The sequence below is a fragment of the Hoplias malabaricus genome, chromosome 5 (assembly GCF_029633855.1).
Source record: "Hoplias malabaricus isolate fHopMal1 chromosome 5, fHopMal1.hap1, whole genome shotgun sequence".
In the NCBI taxonomy this organism is placed as follows: Eukaryota; Metazoa; Chordata; class Actinopteri; order Characiformes; family Erythrinidae; genus Hoplias; species Hoplias malabaricus.
In genome coordinates this window covers 38016251-38038593 of record NC_089804.1, presented here as the reverse complement: position 1 = coordinate 38038593, position 22343 = coordinate 38016251, and the positions used below count along the sequence as shown (strand labels likewise).

The 22343-nt window shown below is 37.3% G+C and overlaps 1 protein-coding gene across 3 annotated transcripts; it reads right to left on the bottom strand.

Annotated features, from left to right (window-relative positions):
- Positions 1 to 513: 513 nt before the first annotated feature.
- On the bottom strand, positions 514 to 21214 carry sfmbt1 (Scm like with four mbt domains 1). Of its 3 annotated transcripts, none has more exons than XM_066671279.1 (21): positions 21085 to 21214; positions 15221 to 15268; positions 14265 to 14359; positions 13074 to 13314; positions 10902 to 10996; positions 10205 to 10457; positions 9221 to 9318; positions 8581 to 8682; positions 6789 to 6948; positions 6163 to 6245; positions 5829 to 5955; positions 5522 to 5635; positions 5341 to 5383; positions 5186 to 5250; positions 4599 to 4738; positions 4321 to 4430; positions 3852 to 4027; positions 3352 to 3530; positions 2933 to 3157; positions 2029 to 2157; positions 514 to 1846 (listed from the first exon to the last, which is right to left on the bottom strand). In XM_066671279.1, exons 2-21 carry the CDS (start codon positions 15243 to 15245, stop codon positions 1706 to 1708), a joined length of 2601 nt encoding a protein of 866 aa, XP_066527376.1. In that variant the 5' UTR covers positions 15246 to 15268; positions 21085 to 21214; the 3' UTR covers positions 514 to 1705. The 3 variants fall into 3 exon arrangements, with proteins under 3 accessions (XP_066527376.1, XP_066527375.1, XP_066527374.1); XM_066671278.1 differs by lacking the exon at positions 21085 to 21214 and adding an exon at positions 20106 to 20119 and having other exon boundaries at positions 5186 to 5253; XM_066671277.1 differs by having other exon boundaries at positions 515 to 1846; positions 5186 to 5253.
- Between the last annotated feature and the right edge of the window lie 1129 nt (positions 21215 to 22343).

Genomic DNA, 22343 nt, shown 5'->3' with positions numbered 1-22343 from the left:
TACAGGAGATTAGTAGTCCTTTACGCTGGACATACGTTCCCGCCATGGATTCATAAATATTATCTAAATATAACGACACGGAGCCCTACTGGTGACATATTTGCATACTAAAATGAGTGCAGGGAAATTTATAATACGTGGGAAAGAAACATTTAATGCGTGGGAACAAGATATGTTACATATGATTTTAAAATTACATAAATAAAATTCAGAATATATTTCAAAACAATTATGTTAAAACAATATAATTATAATAATTATTAATATAAAGTTTTTTCCCGTGCATTTATTATTTTTAGAAAGATGGTTATTATTCTGGTGGGAATATTAAACTTGGTGGGAATGGACTTCACCCTTCTGTACTTCACCAATATCTGACAATTTAGAATACCCATATCATTAAATAATTAATCAAATATCTCCTTAAGTACTTAATGGAATACAGTAAGGCAATTAAAATGTTTACTTGAATTTTTATTTACACTCCCGAAGAGACAAGGCATTAGATCTGATTTAGTTTATTTTCTTTTAAATAACATTTCACAAACATATACATTTAAAGGTAAAATTAACATTAATTCAAATGTTCTTTGACCAAATTTGCAAAATATGGAAGCAAACAGAAAGTGATTATGGCAAAAAGACAATTACAAAAAAATATCTTTCACAATTTCAGAACAAATGCTTTGAGAAAGGACATGAGGAAATGTATGCAAAATTAAAATTAAAGTAAGATTTCTTGCCTTCCTCTTGAAAACGCTCCAATTTAATTTAATGAGTAAACCATTACTTCGAGCCATATCGTCACAATGCAAGTTAAATCCAATCAAAGACTTACATATTTCATTATTAAAGATTTGGTCAGAGTCTGGAATCTGGAAAATCTTTACTATAGTTTACAATAACCTGGGACCTTCATGTGCCTGAATTTTAATCACAATAACATTCACATCAACATCTTTATCCACAATATTACATTAAATTTAGTATTTCATTTCTGCAACACATTTCTGTTTGAACATGTGACTGTCAAACAGAAGGAACAGTGCTATTGGGCATCTATACAAAATCCCACTGCAATACCAAACACCAGGCAAAACATGCCTGAAAAATAATGTTCTCATTTACTTACAGTGTAATCCTCAAACTTTGTAGAAAATCAAAATGGAACTAGGACATTTAGCCCCACTAAAAGGAATATCTGATATTTACAGTATATACAGACAAACTCTACTATGTACACTTTTGCATACCACTTACAGTACATGGGCAATTGGTCTTTGTGCTTAAGATTCTTGCATTGTCATCCGCTCTACAATTATTAAAGGTTTCAAGAAACGAGGAGCTTGGTTGAGTGTTAAGGAAACAGATGGGACTACTTTCTATGACTGAGCTACACCCAAATATTGAACCAGAAAACCTCCTGTTAACTCATATATAATGCAGGACAGTCGGACCAGAGGTCATTTTGAGGAACAACAACTAGCTGTTCCTCAACTAACTCCTGCAGAAGACACACAAAAAATCCCCTTCAGTAGTACATTTCTATCAACTAGCAAAGCTCAAAAAAAAAAAAAAAAAGGAAAGCTTTGATGCCTTATATCCAGCATCACGAAAACCTGATGAAGAACACACGATAGAAAATAAAATCCTCCTCCAAATATCTTCCCCTTCTTTCCGCCTGCCTACAGGAGTAATGTCATTCTCAGCTGGCAAACTGCTGGTAAAATGCTAGTTTGACTCTTTCAATGTGGTGGCACAGTTTAATGGCGGGACCTAATTTCAGGTCCATACACTCCTGCACAGTGGGCAGATTCAGGAGGAGTAGAGCTTGGCCATCAATTTCCTGGGGAAAGAAAAAAAAATACATTGTAACTGCTATATTTAGAAATATCATTAAAACAAGTCACTTTGACAACATTTTACACTTTTCTCCACAGTAAGGTTCAGACATATAACGTGACACAGTGCACAGGGGAATTATTCCTAGAACAGATATCACTATTACTTTGAGTTTCTAAGAAATACCTGGTCCATGAAGATTCGTGCGAGCGGAGCACAGTCAGTGGTCCTGATGAAACGCACCACATCTGTAACACTCCATTCTAATGGACTGCTGTCCAAGCACAACTTCTGAGAAGCCTCGCTAAATGGACTCTGCAACAGATGCATAAATAAACTTTAGACACAATCGGGACATTATTTGCCTACAATAAATTTCACTGATTTAGGACTAAAATTATTTGTTATTAATACACATGGGGCGGCAGGTAGGTGTCGCAGTCACACAGCTCCAGGGACCTGGAGGTTGTGGGTTCGATTCCCGCTCTGGGTGACTGCCTGTGAGGAGTTTGGTGTGTTCTCTCTGTGTCTGTGTGGGTTTCCTCCAGGTGACTCTCTGTGAGGAGTGTGGTGTGTTCTCCCTGTGTCTGTGTGGGTTTCCTCCGGGTGACTGTCTGTAAGGAGTGTGGTGTGTTCTCTCTGTGTCTGCGTGGGTTTCCTCCGGGTGACTGTCTGTGAGGAGTGTGGTGTGTTCTCCCCGTGTCAGCGTGGGTTTCCTCCGGGTGCTCCGGTTTCCCCCCACAGTCCAAAAACACACGTTGGTAGGTTGATTGGCAACTCAAAAGTGTCCGTAGGTGTGTGTGAGTGTGTGTTGCCCTGTGAAGGACTGGCGCCCCCTCCAGGGTGTATTCCCACCTTGTGCCCAATGATTCCAGGTAGGCTCTGAACCCACTGTGACCCTGAACTGGATAAGCGCTTACAGATAATGAATTAATTAATTAATACACATGCTTTTATACAAGCCTTAATGAGTAGCACTTATAGTGTAGAAGTACTGTAGGATAAGGAAGGCTTCCACACAACTGGGCACTACTTACTAGCGTAAGCCTCCATACACTACATCTTACAGACATGCATGTTCCAAGATTACCTTGGGTGAAGGAGGTCGGTTTTCATCATCTGAGTATGAAGGAGAGCGAGCTTTGCGGCGTCGGCGGGAGGGTCGAGGAGTTTCAGGTGGAGAAGGTGAGGGGGTTGGAGGCTGTGACTTCTTTTCGGAGTATTCAGAATCATCCATCAATTCATCCTGCAGTTCTGAGCCAGTGTCCTCACTCAGCGAGTCATCTTCATCCAAGTCTTCCTCATCGCCACTTCCCTTAAGAAAAGCACAATAGAGGCTTTATTTTTGACATTTTACTAGGAATAATATGGTAAACACAATAAGATTTAGATTTATATACATAAATCAGTATGCCTTATCTGCTTTACCACATGGACCAACAATATGTTAAGATTCAGTAGCTTGATATTTATTGAGTATTTAAATTATTAAGCATTCTGGCTATATACCTGAGGAGATCCTGCAGGTGTGTTGTCCACAGAAGCAGAGGAGCGCCGCTTTTTATGGACAAAGAGCTGCTTTCTTTTCTTTCTCCTTCTACCTCGTTTCTTCACTCCTCCCTCCAGGTTTGAATGGCCCCCTGGGGGCCGTCCCACTCGACGACTCTTTTTCTTCCCATAGTAATATGCTACAATAAACACATAAATTCAGCGCATATACACTAACTAACACACAACTGGCACAGAGTGAAAGGGAAAACTAATGTGTGTTCCAGCCAAAACACAAATAATGTACAATTTTAATGCTACGTTTAGATGATGTTAGAAAACGGGAGGATTCCCAATAGTTTTATGATGTATTTGAGCAATGCATGCTGGGTATTGTAGTGAGGGAGCAATGCTGGAACCAAGTAAAACTAATATAAAACTGTAAATTTACTGAATATAACATGATAAATGACCAGAATAAACTGGAAACTCTTGTGGTTGAAAACAGAATCATTACTCACTGTATTTTGTTTTGGTCAGGACTGAGCAGTTCTCTGAGCAGCGCTCCAGGACCATACGTGGCCCGAATAGGTTGGGGCAGCACTCCAGCTTAATGCAGGTCTTCCTACAGAACTCGGCCACACGGTCTGCAGTGCGAACAATCTCTACTGTTGCCCTGTAGCTCTTTCCTTTGTACCTACATTATTATAACAATTTAGAAATCAGATAATCATGTGCTCAGGGACATTTTTTATTTAATTTATGACAGCTCATTTATGACATTAAAAAATCCAAGGACAACACAGAATAATTTTGGGATATAAACTCAATTTAGAAGTATTATTTTCAGAAACCTTCATACACTGAGAGTAGTACTAAGCACATGGTTCTTACATAACAAATATCCTGGCAAAGACAAACCACACAAGATACTGACTAAGCATTTTTTTTCTTTCTTTTTTGCAAAAATACAGTGATCAGCATTCTCACTTGGCTTTGAGAGTCTCTCCATGGCCCTGCCAACGACCTTCCTGGTCCAGCTGCAGCTCACGAAGCACACGGCTGGGCTTGTAGGCTGAGTTTATCAACAAGGTCAGTACCTGTCCAAGAAAACAGACAAAGGACAAAAATTATTACTGTCACAATGATAAAAAAAATTCCATAACTAATTCAAGAGATGAAAGAACAGAACAAATGTGAATGAAATAAGGCTGCATTGTATACATATAAATGGGCAAAAACAACAGGAAAAAAATGCAAGTGTTTACCTCCTTCAGTACAAGGACACAGTTCCCTGGACCTACACACTGCGGGAGCTCAGCAATGCGGCCCTTGTTGAGGTATGGCCCGGAAAAACATCTGTGGTTGAAGTAGATCTTGGGGCAGCAGTATTTTCCGTTGGCTTGACCTGGGGATTCAGCACAATTTAGTTTAAAAAAAAAATCTATGCTGCACAGATTAATGTGTTTTTATATAGTAACCATTGATGAGTGAAGCTTTGAGAAAAATGTCATTAGACTTTCATTAAACTTCATTAAACTTTTCTTTAAACTAATCAGAATTAAATCAGAGTCAGAAATTGTAAAAATATATATGAAATTGTGGGCAAAGATTAATGGCATAAAATACATAGAGAGAAAAAAGACATACTGTCTAATTGCATATATGTGATTGTGTGTGTGTGTGTGAGTGAGAGAGAGAGAGAGAGAGAGAGAGAGAGAGAGAGAGAGAGAGAGAAACCATGTGAGTGACAACTGCATTTGCACATAGTGTGCTACCAAACAAAGAATGTGTGCGTGTTTCAGTGACAGCATGCGAGTGGGTGTATTTGGCCCACTATAATATAAGCACTCACTCATTTCTGTCTGGCTGCTGAGAGGCTGTTTTAGGGCATCGGGGGAGGAGTCTTTCGATGGAACTCTGCTATGGATGAAGAAATATTATTTTGCAGTTGACCAAAAAAAAAATAATAATTCTCTGTAATTTATTTGAATGGACTTCTTTACTTACTGCCTTTCTGGTTGAACTACAGCAATTTTCTTTTGCTTTTCCACTGCAAATTCAATAAAACACATGAGAAACAATCAATAAAGTAGCAGTGCAAACACTCCAAGCCTTCCAAGTATTTGTGTCTTTTAAGTAATAGCAGATAAACATTCACATGCACCTACACGCATGCATTAACACCGACCTTTTGGCTTGCAAGGATACTGGAGAGGGTAGCCATTAGTTTCACACCAGCTAACAGGGAAGATGTCCATAGAGTCCATATGAGTTATGATCTCTGGAACAGGTTGCTTCACTCCTGAAGACAACAGCAGTGTCAAAGAAGCATTCCATGTGATAACAGATAATTGGGCTGCAATCACCCAGACATTCTGTAAAAGACTTTTTAAGTCATGTTGGGTACTCTTGTTAAACAGCTATTTTTGGCTATTACTGGCATGAGGTGGTCATTTAAAGGTTTTTTTTATTTATAATGAACATCAAGGTCCTACCTTCCAGTACAATCCAGATATGTTGACCCTTGACCTTGGTTACTGTTGCCACATGAATATTTTCAGGACAAAGAGGGTTAACCGCTTCCAGCATCATGGACTCTTTAAAGCACTGATCAGATGGATCCTGTTTATAGAAAAAGAAAATCTCATAAAATGTCCCGTGCACTGCAAATTATTTTGTTAGAAAGAGATGTGCATGTATAAACAAAATGGTTTATTAAAAATAAATGAGTACATTTTAACAAGCATTTTTCATTCTGTGTATAGTGCGAATGTTACGAGTCATTTCACAGCTGAATTATTCTGATCGTCTGAATGAATTGACACTCACAGAGGGAAAGCAGTGCTGAGGAGCTGCTTCTGCCTCACACTGTTTCAAATAGTCAGCCCAATCAAAGTCCTGTCCTTGGTACCCTACACACACACACACACACAAAACAGGGGCACATCACATTTAATGGGCAGCTATTACAAAGTTGTTTCAATTTAAAAACTATTTTTTCAATTATTCATCCCTTTACACAACTCATAAGCCCAGAGATCTACTCAAATATATAAAGCTTTAAAGGTAACCATGACCTTTAAAAGAGAAATAAATCATTGTATTGCTTTTTAGCCTATTTTAGCCTTTAGCTGATTTCTCCTTTACAACATGTTCCAGCAACTCCAATGTTATTAATAATACGATATATTACAGTATAAACCAAATAGACAGATTTGCTTATTCTAAACAAATATATCACACAAGGAAATATCTGTCTAATAGGTTGCCAAAGGTGTACTGTGATGATACTATATGTTTGCACTAGACAAACTAGGAACACATGGCATGTATGCCTTCTTAAGGCCTACAAATCTCAACTGTCAGGGTGCCCATGTAAGAATAATCAATAAGCTCAATATTATAACTCATTCCCATTGAATCCTTCATGGTTTCTGAATTGTGACAAGTCAGACCTGGTGGAGGGTTGAGTTTGACTCCATTCTTTAGGCTCCACTGGACAGGGAAGATTCCAGGACTCTCCCTGTGACACAGAAATGATCGACCACTTCCCTCTCTCTGCCCTTCTTCTCTTATATCATCCATCTGCACGAGGAAGAACTGATCCCCAAACACCTGTTCCATATACAAACACACAAACACTTGTTTTTATACAATGACAGGACAGCATATTTTTCTCCCGTTAAATATATTGTTCAGAACAAAACCTTGTATCAAACGGAGCAGCAGAAATGAATAAAAAATATTCAGAATCAAATGTTTTTAAGTGAATTCCCTTAAATAAATGGGGCTCCTAAGATCAGTGTGTAAAGGAGTCCATGACGCTGGAGGCTGTAACCCTCTTTTGTCTTGAAAATATTACAGGGGCAACAGTAACCAAGGTCAAGGGTCAGCGTATCTAGATTCAACTGGAAGGTATGACCTTAGTGTGCTTTTATTTATTTATTTATTTATAAATAGCATGATTTTTCTAAGCCTAGCCCTCTTGCCTTATCCTTAAGCTCAGTAGCCAAAAATTTCTGAAATTATTTTACTCTTCAACTTCAGGTCAGTTTTCCTCTGGGTTTTCTGCATGAATGGGATTTTTTCCCCAAAATAAATTGTACCAAAACTCACACATACATACATAGCACCCAATGACTTAAAGTGGCAGAGGGAAAGCTCAGATCAAGGATCAGTTTACCCCATGATTACACAAATGACAACTGCCTATAAAACTTGAATGGCTGAATAAATCAAATATGGCCTTTGTATCTGAAAAAAAAATCTGTGTTTCCTTATGTATCAGCAAACTGCCCCATGTCCACACATGTATTTATAGAAGTGTGTATCCTACTCAATTCTGAACCAAAGAGAAACAGCTAAAACAGACTATAATCATAACAGAATACAACAAAAACTTCCACAAACTCTTTTAAAATAAGGAACTGAAACTCTAGCACTAGCTGCAGAGGTATTTCCCGTAAATCCAACAGGAAGGTTACATTAAGAACAAGAGAAACATTTATAGGCTTGAGTATTCACAATTTGGGCACAACGAACCAGCAGAGTAGAACCAACTTAATAAACCAATGTTTCTGAGAGTTATATGCCTCAGCCTGCTGGAAATAGCCTGAGGCTGTTTCCAAAGGCTGTTAAGTGAAGCTGGAAGGAGGGAGCAACATTTCAGGTTGCTTTGATTTTGGGATAAAGGCTTTCTAAATGTTTCTAATGTATAATTCTGCAAATCAAAAATGCTGACATCCAAGTACTGTCTCCAATGGTGCCCTCCTATAAGGTAAACACACAATAGAATCTATAAATACGATTTAGATTAAGGTATACATTTTAAACCAATTGTAGCACTAAAATATCTACCAGTGTCAGCAGAAATTTAAGAGATTTAAATATCTGCTAAAAGCCATTTTCAATGTTACTTAACTTGATTCACTTTCATATTCACCATAAAGGTCTCAGTAAACCAGATGTGACTTTCTCAGCATCAACAGACAACATGTTTTCTCACTGCCAATTCATGTACAAATAGACAAAATACATAAAAATACTTCTCCACACACATATGGGATAATATTCCTGCTACTTTACTCTCATGAAGCAGGCTTTATTTTATCTGATTAACGGCATGGCATCTGTTCACATAGAACGTCCAAAACATTTACGTTAGACCTATTACATGTGCAAGTACGCTGCCTTGGCATATACAGCGTGACTGATGGTGAAAAGTATTTATAGGATTGACAGTGTTACCTTAGTTACAGTGGCAGGGCTGATGGTGAAAGGTGTAGCAGGATCCACAGCTTCAAGCTTCATCCCCTCAGTAAAGCAGTGTGGAGTGATGACTGGTCGATCCTGAACACACATACAATCACAGCCAATAAGTATGACTCTACAGTCAGCTATTCAGTAAGAAAAACTCATGCACAGGTCAAATCTCATGTCAAAATAATATTTTCAACAATCCATCTGCTTATTCTGGTTGCTCTGCATTCTATCTTCCATGTCTTTCTGAAAACACTAAACCAACTCTTCTTGTTGAGGATGTGGCCTGCCACAGATTCTTTTTTCCAAGAAGCTTCCTTCAAACTCAAGGCCTATTTCACACCCCTTAATTTCAATACTGAAACAACAAGCTAAATTGGGTGCTATGACACGTTCAGGTGTGATGCTTTTATTTCTTTCGAGAATTCTTACTTTTCTCTTTGTCTAGTAAGAAAAAGGCACACCTTGCCACAAAATAACAACTGTTCAAAAAGTTGGTAAATGTAACAAATGGTTACTATAAATAATAATGATATTTTTATTATCAAGATCCATCATTACATACTTAATTTGCATAATCAAATTCATACAGAAGGGACAGACATCATTTGTCCTGAAATGCCTTCACCTTATAGAATTCTTCACTGAGGCTGGAGTCCTGTGGATGGTTAGAAATGATCTGTCTCACCTCCTCCCATTCCTCCTCGGTACGTAATGAAAGCAAAGCTGTACACACAAACACACACACAAATAGCACAAAGTCAGCACACTTCAGTTCCATCTCTGTTGACCTAAACAAATACACAATAATGTTTAACTACAAGCTTGTGGACTCTGATCCGCACTGAACTAAGCCTTATTCCCCACCCCACATCTTATTGATTAGCTAGGAAGGGTCTGTCCGCTAAACTAAAGTAAAACACTCACCAATTGCAAAAAAAAAACAAAACAAAAAAAAAAAACACCTTCACTCTGCCAGACCTCCAGAACACAGACAAATGATAAAGGAAAATGTGTGCATTTCTCAGATCCACTGGGAATACTGCATTATTCATTATGATTTTGCTCAAATGGCAATAAATGAATCAAACATTGATTTGATGCATTCTATAAAATTTTACTGTAATGATTTATATAAAGAGAAAGAGGGCCAAAAACATAGTACAACTTACATTACAGGCTTGTATACTAAAAACTGCAAGGTCAGAGCTATTTGTTTCAGTCTTCTAATGAGTAAATGATAGCTATTAAGCAGCCCAGGGATTTCATAGAACTAGAGAATCATAACCCATGATGCAATGTGCTGAAGGGGGCCCAATGTTGATAAAATGCATACACCATGAAAGAAGGCAAGGAACCTGAAAAATAACAATATGTTCAAGGGAATGGGCAAGTTCACGACTGCATAACCGAAGTTAAAATTATTATTGTCTGATTTAAAATCTACCCCTAAGAGCTAAAAATAAATATTCTGTGGTAAACGTAGGATAAGCTCAGCTTTATTCTTAAGATTGGAACTTATTTCTGAATCTTGGAGTGAGCTTGTAAAAATGTACAGAACTCATGCTAGCATAATGCTAACTAATATTATCTACACATGAACCTAGCTCACCTGGTGGAGGTCTGAATGTCTTGCCATGCTCTTTGGCCCAGCCAGACAAGTGGAGTAAGGGACTAAGGTAGAAGACCCAGATGGTGGAAGGGTTTTCAGGGAGCCCCTCAGTGCCAACATAGCGCAGGCGAAGTCGACCTCCAACGTTATCTTCAATAACCGCAGCCCAGGCTACATCTGCATCACGATTATCCAACAGCTCCACGCTGAGGCCTGAACTTAGAAGGTCTACAGGGTTACAGCCACGCTGCGCCTATGGACAGGAGCACAAAGCTTACATTTATAATTCTGCACTCAAAACACAAGTGTAACGTAGCTAAGAAATAATACATCACAATACATTTATTGTGTACAACCGTGGCAACAGGAAAGGTTTTTTAAAGCAGAATTCATTTTTCTCATAGGGAAAGCCCCTTGGACCCAAAGTACCTTATGCTGGTATGATGTCAGCTATAGCAGGATAAGACTTTGTCTATGGAGGTCTATGGAAGCTTATACATTCCAATTAGGTTAATTTGCCCTAAAACATATTGAGCACTTCAATAATCAGATATTTATCTATAAAATAAGACTGTTCAAACCAGTATCTTGGTTGATCTACTATACTAAACTGCTTTCCTGTCACAGTTCACTTAAAAATAAATACCAGAGAAACATTTTTGTAATGCGAGTCATAAGAAAATTACATCTAGCTCACCCCCTCAAGCAGACTGGCTGCTGCACTGCAAGACTCTGACAGAAGCAGAGCTTTCTCCAGTAGGGCTTCCCAGTCCTGGTGCTTCTCTCGCACACCTACAAAATAGGGTCATTTGTAGTTGGAGGGTCAGGCAAAATGTCGTTCTGAGTAATACTTTTCATCTTAACAATTTTTTATCTCAGTTTTTGTGGGTTTTTCTAAATACTTATTTTTACAGCATTTGAAAATGTCAGTGCCCTTTTGTTACATTTTGGAGCAAGAACAAGAGCAATATAAATGTAACTGTAATGACATACTGTAAGCACAGGAGACAAGTTATTTATTATACAACAAGTTTTCAATCATGCAGTCAATTTGTTACAAATCATTGTGCAACATTTCAAACACAACAGAAAACCTAACAACTCTAGACAATACGGGTTAAAGCAGACTACCACAAAGTGCTAGTATCTTATTGACGGGGCTTTAAACTGCTGCTTTTTAATGATTTTTAAACAGCCCTTTCATTAGATCTTTAAAGTACTGCAGCTGTTCTTCTGTCTGTTCCATCAGGACTGAGCCGACAAAGACAATATTTGTGCCAATTCATAGTTTCCTTTGTCTATAAAAATGTACTGAAATCTAACTTTCTCTTTTGCTGCTAATTGCAAACGAAAGAAATAACAATGGCTTAAAAAATAATTGTATTCATCAGTATCAGTAATGTTACTATTATGATATGCTAACTGGCCTCTCTCTCTACTTACAAATCTCATAAAAAAATCAAGGTTAAGCAGTCAGAATTTAAGAAACATTCAGTGTCTGTAAGCTAAAACAGAGCATATACAACCCACAGAGCAGCCCTTCCCCTCCCCCACTTCCTTAATGCGGCCAGCAAATCAAGTGTGAACAACCACTTACAGGATTTAGCACAATGCTGCTAGCAATAAGAGCAGTTGAACTACATTCACAGTTTAAGATCAATGGAACACAGACCCAAACGTAATTTTTATGTAGAAGTTTGCTGTCCTGTCTTTCAGTTCAGTCTTTCAGGATAATTTCAATCCACCACTTCAAAGCACATGGCCAGGAATGAATATGTGACATATTGCAATTGATTGAGGGGGTGTGAATAAATATTTGGAATGGTTTTATGAATGCAGCTTTCCAGTGCTTCCATTTTGATAAAACTGTTAATCCATAAAACAATGAAGCTAATTCCTAAAATGACAAATACCCACTAGACAGTCTTTTATTATATTTTTATAAAATTATAATAACTATTAATTAAAATAATTAATTAAAGTGTTTTAAATTCTTGAGGTATCAATTAAAAATTTGATAGACACATATATATGCTTTGTAGGAAATCATTAGCTGAACTGAATCAGGTGCACTAGTGGAAGCTCTGAGTGTCACAGCTCAATATGCACACCCCTGGGACAGAACTATAATGAGACATAGGAAAACACTGACCCTTATTTAAAAGGTCAGTGAGTGAAGTAAAAGACAAATCTCCAACGGGAACTGTTGAATGTGTGGAAAGATTTGGGGCACGTTCCAGAAGCGTTTGAGACATATCTCTTATAAAGCCCAAAGCAGTTTACAGGTGTGGGACACAGACCAATATTTTAATATTGATATAAGTCACTACATGACAATTTTCTAGGTGTGCACACAGAAACGTATAATGCTGATCTGACAGTGTTTTATATAGGTGTCCAAGCACATAGCACAGACTATCAAGTGCAACCTTATAAATCACATAATGCAACACAGCAAATAATGTGCAAATGATGTAGTCTTGCCAGACTGGACAAACTCTCATTTTACCTGGGAAAGTAAATTATTTATCATACAATAATCCAGTAATAAGCACATAGTAAGCGTTTGTGTAACTCGCTGAGAGAGTGAAAGGAGGGAAAGGGGTGCAGCTTCCGAAAACAAACAAAGCCTTTATATTTTGTGCACTTGCACAGGACTGTTTCCCATAGCATGGGTGACACTCGTGCTGTAACCAATCCAACATCAAAATGTTATGCGCAAGCCTCAGTAACATAACTAATAACTCATATTTTGCTCAATACAATAGTATTCTTCACCTTATTGTACATTGTTTTCAGTATAGGGGATGAAGTTGCACTTTGGAACAATACCCTAATGCCCGTAAAAGGTTTCTAATCCCATTCTTACCCTCAGGTGGCCTCATTGGTCGACCCTGTTGCCTGCTCCAGCCAATGGGATGCAGGTCTGCGGTCATAATATCACACCAGAAATCAGCCCGCCGATCCTCCTGGTATCCCTCATAGCGCAACAGCAGCAGCTGGCCACATGTGGTGATGATGGTGGCGACCCAGTAGGCATCACCCTCACTGCGAACGGGAACTTCCAGCTTCATACCTGGAGACAAACCCGTCTGCAGCCCTTGATCCATCTGATAAAATAAATTTCATTTCTCTGTGTAAGAAGACTGGTTATTGTCCTTCAAAACTGTGCACATCATGCCTTTACAATAAAATCCTTGAGATGAACAGAAATTAATTTAACCTAAAACCTCAGGGATTATTATAGTGAAAAATTTGATTGCAATAAATACTACATAACGAACAAGAAACAAGGTTTTGTATAAAATCTTTAAAACATTTTTTGTATTAAAGGTTCACTATGTGATTTCACCTGTGTGCCAGTCTGTTATTGAAGTTCATGAACCTAGCCACCAGAGTTCACAGCTTGAATCGCAACCAATGCATTAGTTAAAGGGACTTACTGCATTAGTGCATTAGTCAAAGGAACCTCCAGGAGCCAGGCAGGTAAACCACATCAACAAAGACACTTATTCATATCCAGAGTTCAGTTTGTCAAACAGGTTTGTTTTTTCAGGAATAATTCAATGCACGTTGCTCATGCCACTGCTAAAAGCAAATATTTTTAATCATGTTTTTCTACTCAAATAATAGCTATATACTTTTTTTCGTACAGAAAGCTTTCTTAAATCCATCCCCACTTGTATATCAGGACTTTAACTCTGACACAGATAATGGTCGATATGCTAACCCAATTATCTTTCATTGACAGCAGTGGAATATTTGATGCTTGAGTACACAGCCTCTGTAAATGTATGTAAATGTAATGAAACCTGAATTCCATTTGGATACACAGCTGATGTTAACAGTTCCCCTAAAAATAGCAGACATTAGGCCTCGTTTACTGTAATTAGGCCTACTGTTCTAATGCATTACAGAGTTGCGTGCATATCCCAAATTACAGAGGCTGACTGCATGGCTCAAATCAAGCTAATGCTTGAATGCCAGTGCAGTTTCAGCAGGAACTGAAAGAGCACAGTGACAGAGGTGTAGTAATAATAACAGGGTGATGTTTACTCACGTGTTTGAAGGCATGGTGGGGCACAGACAGAGCTCCTGTCTCCTCCAGATAATCATCCCAATTAAACTCAGACACTTCCTGACCAGAGTCCGCATCTGAAGCAGCACAGTTTCATTTACACATTACCCTTTATCACAGAGAGTTGGTATACATTTTTCTGATGCATTACTAGCTTTATTTATAAAATCCTGCTTTACGCCTGTCCTTAAAAGTAGCCAAGCAGTAACCTCCGTGTGCCCTGTACGTGACACCCCTAATAATTAATAAATCCAACTACTCAGATGTGTAGCAATTGTGCATACAGGCATTCAGCTTTGTATGCATAGTTTCGATCACTATAGAAAACCACAAAATGAAATGAGACACTCTAGAACAGTTGCACATAGCCTAAAGTCACTATGCTCAATGGCATGCGTGGGCTAGAGGCGAATACAGCCCTCCAACGCTGGACTTTGAAGTAGAGCAACTGTTTTCTCTGGAGTAAATGGCATACAATCCAGTACTTCTGGACATCACTAATGCTCTTGTGGCTAAATGCCATCAGATCCTCACAGCAATGTCCCAACATCTAATCTAATGCCCTCCCAGAAGAGCAGAGGCTGCTACCACAGTAAAAGATGAGAGAGAAAAAAACCTTTTGGCCTTAAAGCAGATATAAATACATATGAACGTATAAAAATAGAGAACTAAATTCAGCAACAATTAATATAAATCCAGGCTGATTTTTTTTCTGCCTTAGGTAATAGAAAGAGCATGAGGTCAACAAAACAGCCGCAAAATTTAAATGAAATTGAATCACGTTCAGTTGAATTACAAACTTAATGTTAAATAAAGCGACAGCTTAAATGCTAGTACACTACTTTGATATCTGATGCCTACATCGCTCATACCCGTTGCATAAAATGAGCATAAACAACAGCAATGAAGTCAAATTCATGCAGTTGTTCTCTCCTTACCGGACTCTAGCGCCTCTGTGCTCATTGTGGAACCTGATCTCTAGGCTTCTGCAGAAGAAATGAAGGGAAGAAAATGATTACAATATGCAAACTGCTTTAAAGACCATAAGCTGTGAAAATGTTTAGAAGCTCAAGTTACAAAGTGAGAGGAAGAGAGAACAAGAGAGAAAGAGACTATGAGTGAGAAAGAAAAGTAAAGAGATAAGCAGGCGCTGTAAAAAAAAAAGCCACATTCAACATGCAGAGTGTCTGCAAGTGTGTGGGAGGGGGAATCTAGTGTGTGTTGGTTTTTTTTAGAGGCATCAAACAGGTTTTACTGAGATGCCCTATTGCAGGGCAACAACTTAAAAGCATATTTGATATTGTTTTTACATTGTTTCTTTTTTTACTCCTCAAAAGCCAGATAGATAAAAATTTTTGTTGCTGATACTGATTTTAAAAGGGCTTTACTTCCCATTATTATTATTTTTATTACGACTATGAATTTATTACCAGCCAGTGTTATGGTTTATATTTTTCTTTTTTCTGTCATTCTCTCTTCCTTTCCACACTATTACACATTTCTTACACTTCTGAAACATAGGTGAAGGTATTAAAAAATTAAATTAATCACCAATTCTCATCAGGCTTAAATGTTGTTATGTGTTATGTGTTAAATGTGTTATAGATTTATTCTCAGGGTAAAGTGAATATTTTATATTTATTAAATTCATTTTATTACATATGATTTTCTTTGTGTTCAACTTATTTTCAAACATCATTTAGGAACACTAGCTGTCCTAAATTCTCCAAAATTACTTTAATTACTCAATATAACGTCCAAGTTATAGCACTAAAGTGACTCCTGGGATACTATATTATTAACCATATTATATTGTATAATAATTTGTACTTTTCATGCTCCTTCTACTGCATGTATGAACAGACACACAGACAAAAATTAATAAATAAATAAAAAAATAAATAAATAAACAGAACACAAAACAAATCTTAAATAAATAAATAAATCTGCAGCACTGCTTTAAATCCAGTTGACGCACCAGGATTTATTTGGGCATATTTGATACTGCTAAATATAATAATACTAAGAATAAATCTCATTAGAAGAATGATTTGGTTACTGACCTTGACAAGTCTCTTTTTACTTTTTATTACTTTTCTCAAAAAAGTAAAAACCTGAGTGTTTTGTGGGTGTTTCTATAAAACACACATGCCTTCAGGAATGCCTTCATAAACACTGGAGTAGAACAATATTTTTGAATAGGCAACTAAAAATTTTACCACAAGTGTAAAATATTCATGCCATCAGCAATCAACAAAAATGGAGAAGCGTGGTTCTGACAAATATCTAGACACACTGAAAATGAATACAGAAGTATAAATATCATTAAATGAAAAGGTGGAATCCCTCTCTAAATATGGAAGGTTGGCCAACGAGCCTGCAGTAATCTTGCCTCAGGCTACTCCACAAAGTGCTTCACAACACCCCTTTGTGATATTACTTGTTTCTATGTGTCACTATTTACATGAAATAATCTGTTATAATACAAAAACACCTACGACACCTTTAGACACAACTACAGCAATTTCAGCAAAAGAAACTAAGCACTTTCTGAAAGCGCCATTCTCATGATTTATCGGAAAGTCTGCCTAGTCATTTGAAAGATGTCTAAACTAATGATGATAACTGATGATATTTCTACTGGTTGAAACTAGTAGAAATCATCACTTCATTGGTTGTTAACCTAATGAAGAGTTTAAGACTTAATATAAAACCCTTTAAATCTGTGAAAAACATAAACCAAACCAATTAACAACTACAAAACAGCCTGTAAATGCTACAAAAGAAGTCAACAAAACAACAGTAAATTCTAAAAATTCCAAACTCTAATATTCCTTACTCCTTAAAGCTTTATCTTGTGCATATGAACCACGTAAGCATATATTTCACAGAAAAATGCTACTTTAGGATACAACCACCAAGCCATAGCCGACTCTAAAACTCTGAAACTTAATATAAAGCCATTTAAAGCTTAACTCTGAGAAAAAAAGAGGTTTTAAAAGCTTGTGGAAAAATGGCTAAAACAAAGTCACATTAACTCTAGAGCTCCATTCATTCGGAGCTGTCAAACTGTCTTTGTGAAGCTTGACGTCTCTATTAAAGTGTGAGACAAGGGTCCGACAGAAACTCTCTGAAGGCCGTTAGCTGACCGCGACCTGGCTACTCGGATAAGATCAACTCTACGACCTCAGCAGCAGACCCTCGGCCCCACAGCCACCCGGAGAGAGAGAGCCCCCTAGACCAGGCCCGCCACATACACATTGTCCTGGAGGTGGGGGAGTAGTGGGCAGGAATTGTGTCAGATTTGTCTCCAATGGTGGAGAGAAAGAAAAGAGCAACGAAGGCCAGCTACAAAGACCTGCCTCTGTGAAGCCCACTCTTTATTCACTTACCACCAGAACATTTAGAGAATCTTCTAGAACTACTTTTATTTTTAGCTCTAACTGTTCCATCAGGTCATTTAATTAAACCAAAGCTTTCAGAACTGATGCTTTCTTGGCATTTGCTTAAGTTTAGAGAATTTTCTGGAATATTTAGTTTCAAGAATGTTCTGGAATTAATGATTGTAGCACTCGGAAAATTCTGTAACAATGGAATTACAGAAAACAATGACATGTCGAGATCTGTGCTGATCAGTAAAGGTTATTTGATATAACTTTATCACTGGATGCAAATAGGAACATTTACCACACTCCATTTGTTAAATTTAAATAAAAAAAAGTAGTGTCAAAAGTAGATGTAATTTACCTGGTAAGGAAAAAAGTGCATACCATTCATTAACTTTCTATGCCTTATAAAATTGTATAGTAGAAACATTCCATATCCCACCAATATGATAACTACAGGCAGATACTGATATCTGATGTTTTTCTTGTACAATTTGCCTAATGTCAATTCAGATAAATACATTTTAAAAAACAGGAACTGAGAAGTATTGCTAAGGATTTCTAGTAAAAGGATGATTAGAGATGATTCTGAGATGATTGCACTGTTATACTGACTGTGATATTTCTGTTATGAATTCACTGCACTACCTGCTATTCCATCAACAAACTCAATAACGACAACTACTTCCTGCAACTGATATAAGTCTTCACACTCACCCACAGAAAAAAAACCTATGCAGTATTTAAATAACAGTGGTGAGGGGTGGTGAGGGTCCCCCATGCTGTTAATTCAAACCCTGTTGTTATCACTGGCTACACACAGAAAAGAGACAGCAAATGATGCAACAGTTAAGTACAAGGCTACTGAAGTCAGGGAATCCTGACCCCACTGATAAGAGCACTGAGGTCCTACTCAATGCCTTTTTTAAAATGTTTTATCTGGCTGTATGCAACTTGTTTTTGTTAAATAATTTAAAAAGATTAACTTCTAGTCCTGTATTCAGGAAGAGATGCATAATAAACATCCAGATTTGCTACATTCTGCAAAGATAATTTATATTCGCATCAAAAGTATGTTAGTAGGTTATTTTCTAAGTTGAGGGACTCAGGAAAATAATGCTATCAGGCAAATATGCCAAAATACTTACTGAAGAGGTCTGTAACACAAGCATACCAACAATATTTAAAGTAGCTTGAAAATAACATATCTAATAGACCTGAAAACAATTTTGAAGTTCCACAGGGATCTATCTTAGGACCGTTAATTTTTCCTTCTGCATCTGTTAGCTTAATCTAATGAAACCAAAATATTCCTTTCTGGATACAACAGAACTTTTTACAGTCGTGCAAAATGTTTTCAATGTTTTTAAACATTGAGAATAAAAAAGAATATAATTGTGTATAATAAATGTATAAATAAAAAAAACCAAAGGCTTCCACATAGCTGATTTTTCACGTTGTGTTTTACCAATTTGTAATACAGCAAAAGTCAGGCCTTAAGCTTCAGGTTTACAAATGATAAAGGAAAAATGCATGTATTTCTTACTATCAGATTACACTTTCTGCACCCTCACCATACGCCCACCAACTCCCACACTTACAAAAAACAACACATTAATCAGAACACAGAAATAAGAAACTTGAACTTATGTAGATAACAACTCCCTGCTGCCAAGTTATTATCATCAATGCAATTTTTTCAGCAAAAGAAAACAAACAAAACCAGCCCAATTCAAATGCCAAGCTTTTTAGCCTTATTCATGTTAAATTAAATGGTATGACATATCTGGAAAATAATGTGAACTTTATGAATGTTGCCATGGTCTAGTTCCAACCTCAGTATAAACACTGAAGGTGAGTTAGAGGAGCACAGAGGACTCAAGGAGAAATGGGTGGGGGTCAAGTACACATTATATGGGGATTTACTCATTAAGCTGGGTTTCCCATACAATATGGAAAATTATTACACAGCTCAATGCTAATGCGATTAATTTCAGGATCTATGACTAGTTCATATATATGAATTAGATTTACGGTACATTGGTGTTGACTTGAAAGGAGAAATAAAGGGTGAATCCAGTCCAATTTTTGTAACAAATCTAAACAATCCTAAAATCACACTTTTCCCCTATAGGATAGTAGTTTTGGAGCAGTGTGACCATGATAGAATTTGAACGCTCATCTGAGCTGCTTTTATTAACTACAGCCCAATTTAATACACAGCATTTTTCAAACAATATCAAACAATGCTACAGGGTTTTTGTTTTTCTGGGTTTTTTTTTAACCATCTACCAGATATATGTCATAAATACATATATAACATAACAAGAAAATATAACTTCTGCAGCAAAACATTAGCTAACACAGCTCTTTTAGTTGCTAATTATATTTGATTGTGCAAAAGTTTGAATACTTCTAAGTTTATACAAATACTTACAGCTTGCAAATGCTTTTGGACTTTAGCCTGTCATGAAAAACATTGTGATACATAATATACACATTATATTTACAGACATAAACATTGTAAATATTACATTTTTATTTCATAATCTATAGGCAAACCTCACAGTTGAAACTTCAACTAGACTTCCAGAGATTGTTAGACTTCTCTTAAAAGACCTATTTTCATTATTAACAAAGAATAACATTAACATCAGAAATAAATGAATGCTGCTGGCACTGACGCCAAACTTGTCAAGAGAGCGCTGCACAACAATGTCTCTCACTCTCACACTCTCTCTCTCACACACAACTTTGATAATTGCAATAGAAACTAATGAACACCAGATACACTTAGTTTCCTGCATGGTTTTTTGCTATCGATACGAAACAAGGCGCTAGGCAACTTCTACATGGAGGTGAAACAAGGAGAGAGAAGGAGAGATAGAAACTGCAGGCATCACGGTCTTATGCAACCGCACGGAGAGGAGGCAAAAAGAAATAGATTTATTATTCAAAAGCACAGGTTTAAAATTAATTGCGCTGCTGTTCTGTACGTGTTTTTATTTGAGAAAGCTGAAGGCTCCCAGAGGGAAGCGCAGTATTAGGCTAAGGGTGGAAAACAATATCATTTTAAGATATTTATTACAACTTTCACTCATAAGGCACCTCTGCGAGTCGTGTAATGAAGTAAAATTTGCATTTTCGAGGCACTATTCCACGAAAAGGTTTGTTTTTCGGTGCTGGAACTGTATGCAGAGCTGTATGGACACAAGCTAAAAACGCCCGTAACCAAGTCAAGTTACTGAAACGTCACACAGCAGCAGCTTAAGCAATAGAGCTCAAGTCATGGATATTTTTTTATTTTTTAGAGACGGGAAAAACGGCCAACACGCCGGGTATTCGCTCCGGGACACGCCGGTACAATGCAAAAAGCCCAGTAACATCCAAATATAAAGTGTAGAGTCGTTTCTTACCCGTGAGGAGTTTTTTTTCAAGTCGGTTTTTAGATGCCGTCTCTTTTTTTCCGCCTTAGTCGTTCACGACCTCATTCCAATATGGCACAAAGTGTAAGTGCGCATGCGCCGCTTCACCTCCCCATCCACGTTGTGTGCTGCTTGGCTCTTTTTGGAGCGAATAAAACCTACAGAGACGCGGGGATATTGGCGTTATTAAGTCTGTGTAAAAATGAACAAGTACTCTGGATAATATTACACCTTTTTGAACGTTTAAATGATGTTTGAACAGTAGATATTAGAGAGGCACTGTTACACTGTATCGCAGCTAAACGTAGAGCTGCACACAACTGCGCTTCAAGTTGCTCTAGGAACAGCTGACACATAGCTTTATAGCCTACTGAGAGAGCACTTAGTGAAACACACACACACATACACTCATTCATTTACATTCGCTGCCGTTTATCCAGGCCAGAAACACCCTTAGTTTATAAAGTGGGCTTCAGATAATACCAAGTCCAACCCTAAGCGCCAATCTCGGTATACTTCACTGAAAATATGGCGGATTTGCTCCTATTAAATCATATATAGATATTACAGCCGGCTATACACCTAGCATTTATGAATTTTCAATTGAGGTTATTTTCCAGTTGATTTTGCACAAAATTTCACTTCTCATAGTGGATTGAGATAACCTCGGAAGGAAGAACAAGTTTCACTGATACAGAATTTTAAACATACAAAGATTCAATATTAGCCCACTTTTTTTTACTTAAGTTTTCTACCAATTCGCTTGGCTCTTATTATGCAACCAAAAGGCTAAACAGCTACAGCCATCCATGTGCTGATAATCATACTTTATTGCTTTTATTTTTCTGCTGTGAACATAAAAGAAATAAACGCCTGAGTACATTGCTTACAAATGTTGTGGGGGAAAATCTTGTGTATTTGCTGAATTTAAGATTATTTTAAAAACCCAAATTAAATAGTATTTACATGCTTTACACAATCCACATTTTAATGTAATTTATTTTCTCCACTGCTATAATATGCTATTGGCAAATAACCCGAAATTGTACTTGGTAATGTGCTTTCTGTAAAAGATGTGGACTATTCATGACCTTACTCAACCTAACAATGGGTCTCAAGTTTAATTTTGCGTAAAAACTTCCTCTTAACACAACGAGATTGAAAATTTCCTAAAGGCTGACGAAAACTGGGGTCCAACTTGAACATCATTAAAGCTCTAGAGCAGTAGAGACGATAAAACGCAAAATACT

Bases quoted from the DNA above. Each gene is read 5' to 3' on its own strand.
- sfmbt1 (XM_066671277.1), bottom strand. From the start codon at position 15,245: ATGAGCACAGAGGCGCTAGAGTCCG. The intron at 8,683-9,220 runs GTGAAGGCATTT...ATGTGTGTTCAG, and splicing joins TCAGTGAAGAATTCTATAAG to GATCGACCAGTCATCACTCC. The intron at 3,531-3,851 runs GTGAGTAATGAT...TGTTTATTGTAG, and splicing joins CCTGACCAAAACAAAATACA to CATATTACTATGGGAAGAAA.